The sequence below is a fragment of the Mya arenaria genome, chromosome 5, assembly GCF_026914265.1.
Source record: "Mya arenaria isolate MELC-2E11 chromosome 5, ASM2691426v1".
NCBI classification, from domain to species: Eukaryota; Metazoa; Mollusca; class Bivalvia; order Myida; family Myidae; genus Mya; species Mya arenaria.
In genome coordinates, this window is record NC_069126.1 from 41,591,284 (window position 1) to 41,604,391 (window position 13,108).

A 13,108-nucleotide genomic window follows, 5' to 3' on the forward strand; every position below is an offset into this window, starting at 1 on the left:
CAAATGCACTATTTATGTCATTTTGGCCTAGTGGTGCAGGCGTACTTTACACTTAAATGGTATTTTTATGCAATTTTGTTATCAAAGAGTAATATAGTTATCAAATAAGTTCTTTCAGATGCATAACCTGGAAAAATAATTTTAGCGAGTCGCTTTAAAGGTAGGATACAGTCATACAAAAGCAGCGACCCTATATTGCTTGCCTGCGTAAATTCGTGATTTAAAACTATGTGTTAATATAGTAGAATAATCAGTAAATAAATAATGCCTTTTTTAATGAACAAAAATGGTATAACAATATATGTGTATCTAACTACTTCATTAATGATATTTCAAAAAACAATATAGAATATAGAGCTTATCCAGCTCGACTTCATACACAAATATTACTTTTGCATTCCGAGCATGTGAATATTTCTAATAGGAATGCTTTCGCGCAATTAATGTGCAAACTGTAGGATTTAACTCTCTTCATTAAGTACAAATAGATAACATCGATACAAAGTTGACGAATACCCATATACAGCGATACCATTGTACATGTTGTAAAATCTTGCACATCAGAAGTTCAAATTTTATGACGGAGTGGCTCGTCAGGTTGTCTATTTGAAGGAATATACATGCAGATAATTATCATCGCGACATCCGATGATGAGTCTATCTTTCTGGTCGTCCACTGCGACACACACGGGGCTATTGATGTTCTGAACAATCACACGGTTACATCTGTAATTAGTAGACGACACCTGATGAACGTTGTTGGAATCTTCACCACATATGTAGATATTCCCTTCACTGTCTTTCGCGACCCCTTTTGCTTTTTCCAGAACGTTTTGGTGATACGATTTATAGAACCATTTTCGACATGTTAGCTTTTTGGCTTGAGTGTCAACATCATAGCAGGACACCCTCGTGTTTTCAGAGAGTACTATGGACGACGCATCGAAGTGAAAAACTCGCTTTGCGTCTTTCACATCTTCTAAGCCTTCGTAATCGGATTTAAATATCGCACAATCTATAGCACTTCCGGTTCGAATTTCAATATGTACGTCGTCATCTGCCGTGCTGTCAAAATTTTCAGTATTTGCAAACAAAATCATAAGTCGAGAGTCGAATACAGTGAGACTTAATGGTTGGTAGCTAGTGGAAATTTCATTACAACGCCAAATGGATGTCGTGTTTATGCGATATTTCGTCACTTTCTTTAGGTTTGAATAGCAGACATAAGCATACTCTCCATCGCAGCATATATCGACAGGCGGTCCTGGCAGCGAGTTTTCACAAATAAAGTCAAATTTACGACTGAAAAGCTTAAGTTTTCTGTTGCCATAATCAGCAACGAGGACTCCGTACTCCGCTAAGTTAATGGCAAAAATACCACACATGCTCACATCTGTTTCTGTTTTGACTTTGAATAAAGTTATTTTTTGTCCGCTTTTTCTTTCTGCGAACAGCTTGGATGACCTTTGTTTGGGCTCATTGATCAAGACAGGTAGTATAGTCTGTATGGATCGATCAATTTTATCCGTTGGTTTATTTTCCGAATCTAAAGTGACATGTACTTCATCGCTTGTGTTTTCCAAGATGTCGTTGTTATCTTTGTCCTGCTCGTTTAAAGATAATTCAGCCATCGTTAATAGTGCTTCTAATTGTTTTACGTTCACGAGCGCAATATTTTGTTGATGTTGACATTCCAGTGTTTTAAGTTTCTCTTTAAGATCAAAGCGTGCACGGCTTGTACGTCTCAGTACAACAGATATGTGTCGCTTAGTTCCGTATTTCATAAGTGTTTCTATTAACGTCTTGTTTATTGTTATTTCAGTCTCGACTTTTTGACAGCCGCCAATATCTTTTATCAATTGCTTTGTCTTGGAGAGCGACACTTCGTTTAACTTTGTTTCAAGGTCATTTCCCAAACCGGTTATATGGTCCTTCCATTTGGTTACCAGACTTTGAATGTTTGTTTTCACCTCTTGTTGCTCTATTTCGATTGTCTTCCGTTGCTCTTCCTTTTGTAGTTGTAACGCCTGTATTCTTTCTTGAAGTGCTCCCATCACATCAACATCCGAAACAGCAGAATCATCAACTCCTAGATCATGGACATTTCCACATTTCCGATGGCTCTCCGTGAGACAGAAAACGCAAACTAAGGCTTCATGGTCTTCGCATTCGTATGCGATGTCAATATCAGGATGATATTCGCATGTTGATAGTTGCCTAATGGTCTTAAACGGTGTTATGTCAGCAGGAATTTCATCATTCTTTAACAGCGAGTGTTCTCTTGTAACTTTGTTTCTTTTTTGATCCCGACAACAGGAGTGGCACAGATACTCTGCACATGTCACACAATATCCCGTTGCTGCTTCAAACGAATCATCATACTTGCATGGTTCACAGAAGGTTGGTTCTTTCTTCCCATTACATTCATTTTCGTTATTTTCCGTTGATGTTTCCTGGTATTGAATATTTTCTTGACGGTTCATGTCCATTTTCACAGATCATTATTGTCAAGTTATAAACTAAATAATCACACATTTACAAACACGCCATTCAAGTAAATATCAGTTCGAAACAGATAATTAAGTCCTCTAAAGATAACATGTCCATTACAGATAACTTGCGTCCGTTTCTTCAACTTCATCTATTCGCTGACTATATTGATAAATTGAGTCGGATTCAGTTATTTCACATCGTACATTATACAACAAAAAGCTGTATCTAAAATGGTTATCATCGGAAACTATACCTGCTGATACGTCGAAATGGAATAAATCATACCTTCTTCTTGTGCTTAAATGTAGACACTTGTGTTTCAATAACTTGATTCCTGAGTCAGTCTGGATTTTCCAAAACTTATTTGAGTAAAGTCAATCCCAGGTTATGCAGAATATAGTAAATCAAAAACCTATTCCCGATAGCCCTACGCCCGTTCATTCAACAGCTTTGCTTGTTTTACAAATAAAGACATAATGAAATTGAAATTATTGCATTTTGTTTGGGATTTCCTTTCGAATGTATTGTTTTTTTTATTGATTTTTTTCTGAATAGGGAAATCCGAAGGCTATGTTTGGGAATATGAATTATTCCATTTTAAGTTTATATATTACAAGAAATTATATTCATTCACTTATTCATTTATGCTTCACGTCCATATTTATTGTGTCTGTGTTTCCCTTAACAAATATACAATATAACATTTCGTTTTGTACATTACACTCATAATTTCGTCAAAATATTCGTTGTAATAAGTGTGGACAGTATAATAAGGTTGTAATAAGTGTCATATCAAATGATGAGTTATTTCGATATCTAGGTGAGAAAACATGACAAAGAGCAGAACTTGAGATATTACATTTCCACATGTAGCTGAGAAAACATAACAAAGAGCAGAACTTGAGATATTACATTTCTACATGTAGCTGAGAAAACATAACAAAGAGCAGAACTTGAGATATTACATTTCCACATGTAGCTGAGAAAACATAACAAAGAGCAGAACTTGAGATATTACATTTCTACATGTAGCTGAGAAAACATAACAAAGAGCAGAACTTGAGATATTACATTTCCACATGTAGCTGAGAAAACATAACAAAGAGCAGAACTTGAGATATTACATTTCTACATGAAGGTGTGAAAACATGACAAAGAGCAGAACTTGAGATATTGCATTTCAAGGTGTGAAAACATGACACTGAGCAGTTATTGAATTATTACTTATGTTCCCACCTCTTTATTAATTACTAGTGACAGACAATGCAAAATAGCCATGATATAGTGCATTTTGTGCGTCTAAATCTTAAATTCAACGGATATTGCATCATTTAAAGATAGGCGGAAGATATTTTACAGGTATAGACATTATTGTACGAGTTTTGTCGCGATTTTTATTTGCAACAACTACTTTTAAAATATGTGTAAGATGTCGGCGTGAAAATGAAAATAAATTATAAATTGAAAGGGCATAAAACGAGAGTTGTCAGTTTCGAATAAAACAAATGTAGAACTTTGTAGCATATCCCAAGTACACAGAAACTACCGGTTATCCCTTTGTATTGTATGTACGTTGACATATTATGACTTTTCCATTGCACAAATTACCTTTTTTGAGATTTCTTTCCAACTTAATACATCTAGAAAATGTACACATGTCACTTCATTGCTACCGTATACATTTCACCTCTATGCTACCGTACAAATGTCACCTCTATGCTAACGTACACATGTCATCTCTATGCTACCGTACACAAGTCACCTCCATGCTACCGTACACATGTCACCTCTATGCTAACGTACGAATGTCACCTCTATGCACCCGTACACATGTCACCTCCATGCTACCGTACAAATGTAACCTTTAGATACCGTACATGTGTCACCTCTATGATACCGTACACATGTCACCTCCATGCTACCGTATACATGTCACCTCAATGCTACCGTACACATGTCACCTACATGCTACCTTACACATGTCACCTCCATGCTACCGTACACATGTCATCTCAATGCTATCGTACACATGTCACCTCTATGCGAACGTACACATGTCACCTCTATGCTACCATACACATGTCACTTCTAGGCTCCCGTACACATGTCACCTCTATGCTGCCGTACATATGTCACCTCTATGCAATCATACATATGCCACCGCCATGCTACAGTACACATGTCACCTCTATGCTACCGTACATATGTCACCTCTATGCTACCGTACACATGTCAACTCCATGCTACCGTACACATGTCACCTCTATGCTGCCGTACACATGTCACCTCTATGCCACCGTACACATGTCACACCTATGCTTCCGTACACATGTCACCTCTACTTAACCGTACACATGTCACCATTATGCTACCGTTAACATGTCAACTCTATGCTTCCGTACACATGCCACCTCTGTGCTACCGAACACATATCACCATTATGCTACCGTTCACATGTCACCTCTATGCTACCGTACACATTTCAACTCTATACTATCGAACACATGTCACCTCCAGGCTCGCGTAATCATGCCACCTCAATACCACCGTACACATATCACCTCAATGCTACCGTACACATGTCACATCCAGGCTCCCTTACACATGTCACCTCCAGGCTCCCGTACATATGCCACCTCTATGCTACCGTACACATGTCTCCTCTGTGCTACCGTACACATGTCACCTCTATGCTTCCATACACATGCCACCTCTATGCTTCCATACACATGCCACCTCTGTGCTACCGTACACATATCACCATTATGCTACCGTTCAAATGTCACCTCTATGCTACCGTACACATGTCACCTCCAGGCGTCCGTACAAATGTCACCTCTATGCTTCCGTACACAATCCACCTCAATGCTACCGTACACATGTCACCTCTATGTTACCGTACACATGTCAACTCTATGGTACCGTACACATGTCACCTCCAGGCTCCCGTACATATGCCACATCTATGCTACCGTACACATGTCAGCTCTATGCTACCGTACACATGTCACCTCCAGGCTCCAGTACACATGCCACCTCTATGCTACCGTACACATATCACCTCCATGCTACCGTACACATGTCACCTCCAGGCTACCGTATACATGTCACCTCCATGCTTCCGTACACATGTCACCTATATGCTACCGTGCACATGCCACTTCTATGCTACCGTAAACATATCACCTCAGTGCTACCGTACACATTTCACCTACATGCTACCGTACACATGTCACCTCAATGCTACCGCACACATGTCTCCATTATGCTACCGTACACATGTCACCTCTATGCTACCGTACACATGTCACCTCTATGCTACCGTACACATATCACCTCTATGCTACCGTACACATGCCACCTCTATGCTACCGTACACATGTCACGTCCATGCACCCGTACACATGTCACCTCCATGCTACCGTACACATGTCACCTCTATACTACCGTACACATGTCACCTCTATGCTACCGTACACATGTCATCTCTATGCTACCGTACACATGCCACCTCTATGCTACCGTACACATGTCACGTCCATGTACCCGTACACATGTCACCTCCATGCTACCGTACACATGTCACTTTCATTCTACCGTACACATGTCACCTTCATGCTTTCGTACACATGTCACATTCGTGATACCGTACACATGTCACCTCAATGCTACCGAACACATTTCAACTGTTAGTTTTTTGGGAACATTCGTCTCAGTGAGTCAACTGACAATTGTTCACCGGCTTGTGTGTTTGTTTTTTACTAAATTCAGTTTTGGGTGTTAATACTGGTGTGTATCCCGTCATGCAACTAGAGCGCAAATAATGCTTCATGCTTCGCCAACTACACGGCACAAAAGTTGCCATTCATTTTGGATAAGTTTGAGTGTAAAGCATAATTAATATCACATGTTTACATGTAGGTATTTTAAACATATAACCATGAAACGTGAAAGATAAATTGTATATCCTATACGGAGATGAACAAAAGCATTATTTATATGCTGAACTAATGATCTTGTAGTAGGGTACCTGCCAATACGTAACCAACCGGGCGGGTACCCGGGTACCAGTGCATGACCTTCATGCAACAAAAGCGACGTTTTAAAACTATCACATAATGTTTTTGAAAATATTTGACGTGCGAGCTTGTTTGTCAAGCAATTGAAAAAATGATATCTTTATAAATGTCATATAAGTTTCAAATAGGATGTGACAATGTATAAGTGGGGTTTTATTGTTAAGAGTAATTGTATCAGAGAGTTAATCTTAAGTCATGAGTATTGAAACTGGCCAATAACGATACATTTAGTGAATTCCAGTATAAAAAAGAACAAATCTAACTAAACTACAATTTCTACATCATTGAAAAGTAACCAAAACAATTGTGTGTGTTGTATTAGGTCTCTATACCGTTTTCATTGAATCGACTTTGGTGAACACAACTGAAGGTGTTTTGTTTTAACATATTTTATTCATTAGCGAATACACACATAACATAAAGACAAACAGAAAACATATGTACAATCAAGAAAGGGATTAGAACGAAATATAAGTATATCTAAAAATGTTCTACTCTAAACCTAAGCAAAAGTACATATTTAATGACGGACATTTGTACAGTTTACAATGAAGATGAGACAATGATATTGATTTTGTTGAACTGAATCAAGTGGTAGTGTTTAACGTGATTTGGCTTCCTTTAATATTATCACATAATTAAAGATTTGTTTTCACACGACGTACACAGAATAGATAGTGGGTAAAAGTTAAACATTTTGTGTGATTAACAATGCTACTGTAAGCTTAGTTTATTTTCACCTATCGAATACAAAAGTCGCTAATTCCGTTTGAGAACAGAATAAGAATGTAAAAGAGGATAATAGAGCAGAAAGAGGGTATGGTGGTATGTTTAAATGAACTACTTCCAGTGCCTATTTTTCGCTGAGCCCTGGTTGGTAGTACTGAATATCAGATGTTTACAGAAAGGAGACAATCCTGGGTGGGGTTAACTATTAGTAGTATGAAGTGACACTCACTGGCTTTTAAAATGAAATATTTCATTTGAATAAAGAGGTGAACTGCATAAAACAATGTCTTATTTTGGTCTTCTGTAAGGGCAGTATCATTGTATAGTAAATTGCGAAAAGTTACGTCAGTCAAAGCCTCCACAGAGTTGAGCAGAAGTCTTCTTTGGGCAATATAAAGGAGACGGATAAGAAGATAATGATACGTACAGAGGGATGAAGGAACACTATTTTTAACAAAAAGGTGATGGTTCTGCATTCGTTACGTAAGCGAGTGTGCATGACCTATAATCGACGCTTTCCATAAGAAAACAGAGTATTTGGTTTTGAATTATTCGACTTAAGGTACGATTTAAAACCAGAAACAGTGTCAATGTTTTGTTTCTCAAAGGTGTTTAGAAAGATATATATTATTTCTAAGTAAAAACAATGTGGATTTTTTTTCCGTAAAGTTTAATAAATATGTCCAAAATACGAGCTAATTGCTGAAAAGAGAGACGGAGCTCGAGAGAGTGCGAGACCAAGTGACAGAACAGGAACAAGAGTGAGAAAGGAATGAAGATTGTAGTCACTCGTTTTGTATTTGATATATTAACCTGCACGGTCTTGTTGTCTTCTGATGGAGCCTGTTTAATCACTGAATATGAAGAGTTGAAGTATAACGTGAAGGACAGGACTGAGGCTGTTAAATTTTTTGTTTCTCTGTGTTATAAATAAAGGACAAGAAACGAAACATTGTTGCGAGTTTGGAATCATTATTCAGCTTTTAATTTTTAATATGATTTTTGACCATATGTACACCTGAATAATCAAACTACAAGTTATGAAATAACAACATTAATCCTGGATATACAAACAAAAGGCAAATTATCAACTAAGAAAACCTGAAAAATGAGTACGCTTGCAAATAGTTACCAATCCGACATCCGATTATGAGTCTATCTTTCTGTTCGTCTACGGCGATGCAAACAGGACGATCACAGCGCGGGATAATCACACGGTTACGCATGTGGTTTATAGACGACACCAGGTGTATGTTGCTGGAATCTTCACCGCAAATATAGATATTCCCTTTACTGTCTTTCGCAACCCCTTTCGCTTTTCTTAGAATGTGATTGGCATGTGATTGGTAAAACCATTGTCGATGTATTGGTTTTCAAGTCGGCTTACCGACGGTATAGCAGGACACCCGCAAGTTTTCCGAGAAAACAACAGACGACGCATCGAATGCAAATACTTGCTTTGCATCTTCTACATAGTTAAAACTATCATCGTCGGAATCGTACGAGATGGTGGCATCTATTGACCTTCCATTTCGGATTTCAATTCGAACATCGTCAGATGACGTACTGTCAAAGTCCTCTTTAGTTGCAAACAAAATCATCAGTCGGGAGTCAAAAACAGTTAAACTTATCGGTTGGAGCTTGGTTGGAAATTCTGTCAAAAGACAAATCGCAACTTTGGTTATGAAGTATTTCGTCACTCTCTTCAGGTCTGAATAGCAGACATAGGCAAAGGTTCCATCAAAACACATGTCTACCGGCTGTCCGGGTAGTGATTGTTCACAAAGTAAGTCAATTTTTCGACTGAAAAGCTTAAGTTTTTGGTTACGATGATCAGAAACAAGAACCTCGTATTTTAACGGCAAAGATACCACAAGTGTTTGTGTCTGTTTCTGTTTTAACTTTAAACAAAGTTATCTTTTGTCCGCTTTTTATTTCTGAGAACGGCTTAGAGGAATTTTGTTTTGCATCAGGGCTCAAGACAGCAAAACTCGTGTGTGTGTGTGCATCAGTTTTCTCCCTTGGTATATTTTCCAAATTGTCATGCACTTCATCGCTGGTCTGTTCCAATGTGTCAATTTTATATTTGCTCTTCTCTACTAACGATAACTCTGCGATCATTGTTAGAACATCAAACTGTTTCATGTTAATGAGCGCGATACTTTGTTGACGCTGACATTCGAGTGTTTGAAGTTTCTCTTTAAGATCAACGCGTGCATGTTTGTTGGCCGCAAAACAACAGCTTTTTGTCGCTTTGTTCCGTGTTTCATAAGTGTTTCTATCAACGCATTGTTTCTTGTTATTTCCGTGTCGATTTCTTGACAGCCATAAATAGATTCTATCAAGTGCATTGTCTCGGAGTGCGACATTTCGCTTAATTTTGTTTCAAGGTCACTTCCAAAGTTGGTTATATGGTCCTTCCATTTGGCTACAAGGCCATTAATATTGTTTTGAACTTCTACTTGCTCCATTTCGATTGACTTCCATTGATCTGCTTTTCGTGCTTTTAACACATGAACTCTGGTCTAAAGTTCTTTCATAATGTTAATATCCGAATCGGCAGAAACAACAACTCCTAAATCATGGACATTTTCGCATTTCCGATGGCTCTCCGTGAGACAAAAAACGCAAACCACGACTTTATGTGTTCCACATTCGTAGGCGATGTCGTTATCAGGATGAATATCGCAGGTCGATAGCTGCTTTATGGTCGTAAACGGTGTTATGTCCGCGGGAATATCATAATTCTTTAACAGCGAGTGTTCTCGTGTTATTTTGTTTCTTTTGTGATCGCGACAACAGGTCTGACACAAATACTCGGCACATGCCACACAGAATCCCTTTGCCTTTTCAAAACAATCGTCATACTGGCATGGTTCACAGAAGATAGGTCCTTTCTTCATATTGCATTTAGGCTCATTACATTCCGTCATTTTTCCATGATATTGAAGATTTTACGCAATGTATGTTTCCAATCACATATATATTTTATCATTTTATAAAAAAGATATTATTTACAAAAACCACGTGATTCGATCGCAAATTGGTACGACACATATAGTTTAGATAACTCAATTCCGCGTCCACGTATCTATTTGCTGAAGACAATAATCCCTATTTAGTTATATCAGTCCAAGACCAACAACGGCCTCTAAATTTTAAAGACATACTTAGATTTGTGTCTTTTTATCTAATTCATATTTTCTGTTTAAGCCTTTGTCGTTGTTAATGGAAACCATAACATGCAGAACAAGATTGTAAAAAACGAATATCCTAACACATCATTGGGCTAAATCACTCGGCGAGCAACGTTCAATCCGTAGCTTACAAAAGGTATCGATTTGCCCATTTATAACCTTATTGAAACGGTTTGAAGATTTGTTATTTCTATACATCGTATAGATACTTTGATTCACCTTACAAATTATCGATTACATGCAAAGATAATTTGGCACTGAAGGAATCGTGTTTCATACTTTACAAACTATCCTATTGTGAAGCCTTTTGGGCACAAAGTGCACGCACAAAACTTTAAATTTATATACTACACCATCGTTATTAATTTAAATTAATCTTCATTTAGTCCTTTAGGGAAAAGGGATATTCTTTTATTGGTAGCTACTTGTGAAAAAGCAAAACAATTACATTTATAAAAACTACAATAACAGGATCCAATATAACGAAAATACTTGATTGTTTCTCAATCGCTCTCTCAACTCATTTCATTGACAGAATGACAAGACATCATTCAATATATATGGTGGCATATATACACAACATCATAAATAACAGTTTTCATGATAATCCTTGGCGGATTTCAAGCTATTGATCAGGACAAGGCAATAAAAACAATCATTAACAAATTATGATAACAAATTGTGAAAGGAATTTGTGCACGTTACCGCAATCTTCCCAATATCATACCGATTCTTTATCACATTGATTTTCACGATTTTGATCTTATCGTGAAAATGTTAAATTACAATACCAGTTATCATAAATAAGTTTATGTATGGGTGATTTTTGTATTTGACCTGGTATATATATGGGCCAAATCTGTTTTTAGATAAGTCGTACTACAAAAACATTAAAAGAAACAATTCAGGAAAAGAAAACATTCCCAAAAGTTACTTTTAACATTAACTAGTATAAGGTTACAACAATAATTATTAGTAGTCACGTGCAATTCTTCCTGTTAAGAAGGTTATATTTGTTTCCACGTTCTTGTATTCAACTTAATGTAATGAAAATCGCAAAGACCTCCAGGAACAGTTTTAAAAATGGTCATGAAAGTATTATTTATATGATGTTTTGTATATGCCCATTTAAACATCACGTATAGGTTACTATCTTTAAAATCGCATTATTTATGTTAAATGTTGATAAACATCATTGATCAATATTCTAGAATATAAGAAAAGTATTGTCCTATTGGATAAATGTTTAGTAATAATGAAAAAAAAAATTGTACTAGTACAGTATCTTTTCCAATCTGTATTCATATCTCAAAGGTTGAATGAAGGACACAAAACTTTGGCTATTTGAAGCATCAAAATATGTTGGAGAAATATAGGTGCCATGTGTATTTCCCGAAAAGCGGTTTGGTTTTTCTGGGCAAGCCCAAATCCCGCAGTCCACTTCTCATTACATGTATTTTGAAGATCCCTATACGCCCCCATTGGCATCCCCGGTTTGCAAATCATAGACATGTCCATTATTTAGTGGAAATGAAAAAAATAACGTCTTTCATGTCTATTCCAAAAGGATTTACAGTAGGCTTATGAAATTTCACATGAATATTTATCAGTGTCCTTTAGATTGGCTTGATCTTTGTAGCATTTAAGATCTTTCTGTTGTCAAAGGCAACGTTCAATAACTAGTACATGTTTATAAGTATAAATGAATAGTGTTTGCTTTTTATCCGCACAATTTTTGATGCACGGTAAAGATCATTTTACCTGTAACCGTTATATAATGGGAGTTCATGTATAAACGAAAGGTAAGAAAATGCTCATCATTAGCGTTGTTATGTATCCGTATGATAGTTACTGTTCAGCTAAGCTCCTCCTACTTTTTTCCGTTCAAATACGGGACTTCATGTGTTACAAAAATCATTTTGACATTGACTTTTGACCGACTGATCCTAGCCGGTCTTTTGTTAATGAGCGGAAGCCGTTTTCTTTCACCTCAAGGTCACCGCGACCTTGGTTTTTAACCAACTGATCTTAAAATCAAAAATTGTCATCTTATTAGCATGACCAACTTGCAAACCAAGTATAATAGTCCTGGTTGTATACGTTCTTTAATTATTGAGCAAAAATCACTGTTTAGCGTAAGGTCACCGCCACACGTTTTTAACCTGAGGTTACCGTGACCTCGACCTTTAACCTACCGATATAAGATCAATATAAGACATCTACTAGTCGTGGCAAACACACATCACCGGTATGGAATTTAGGAATTTAGACCTAAAGTATATTCAGCTATAGTGCAGAAACCCTTCTCTCACCTCAATGTCACTTTGACCATGACCTTTGACTTACCGCTTACATAATCAATAGGAGTCGTTCAATTGTAATGCTCAACTCGCAACCAAAATATTAAGTTCCTGTGCCCATGCGCCATTTAGTGTTTGTGTGGAAACCGATCTTTTCACCTCAAGGTCACCGCCACTGTCTTATTTAAATGAATTATAACTACTTTATTCGATTAAATCTTTATCATCAGATCAAAATAAACAATAAAAGTCTCACTTACAGGAATATTAACAATTAAGCAATATTGTTTCAAACTTAACTGTTTACAAA

General features: G+C 37.0%; 1 protein-coding gene across 1 annotated transcript; it reads right to left on the minus strand.

The window, feature by feature from the left end:
* Window positions 1-602: 602 nt before the first annotated feature.
* On the minus strand, window positions 603-2,489 carry LOC128235703 (uncharacterized). Its single transcript, XM_052950506.1, has one exon. It carries the CDS (start codon window positions 2,487-2,489, stop codon window positions 603-605), a length of 1,887 nt encoding a protein of 628 aa, XP_052806466.1.
* Between the last annotated feature and the right edge of the window lie 10,619 nt (window positions 2,490-13,108).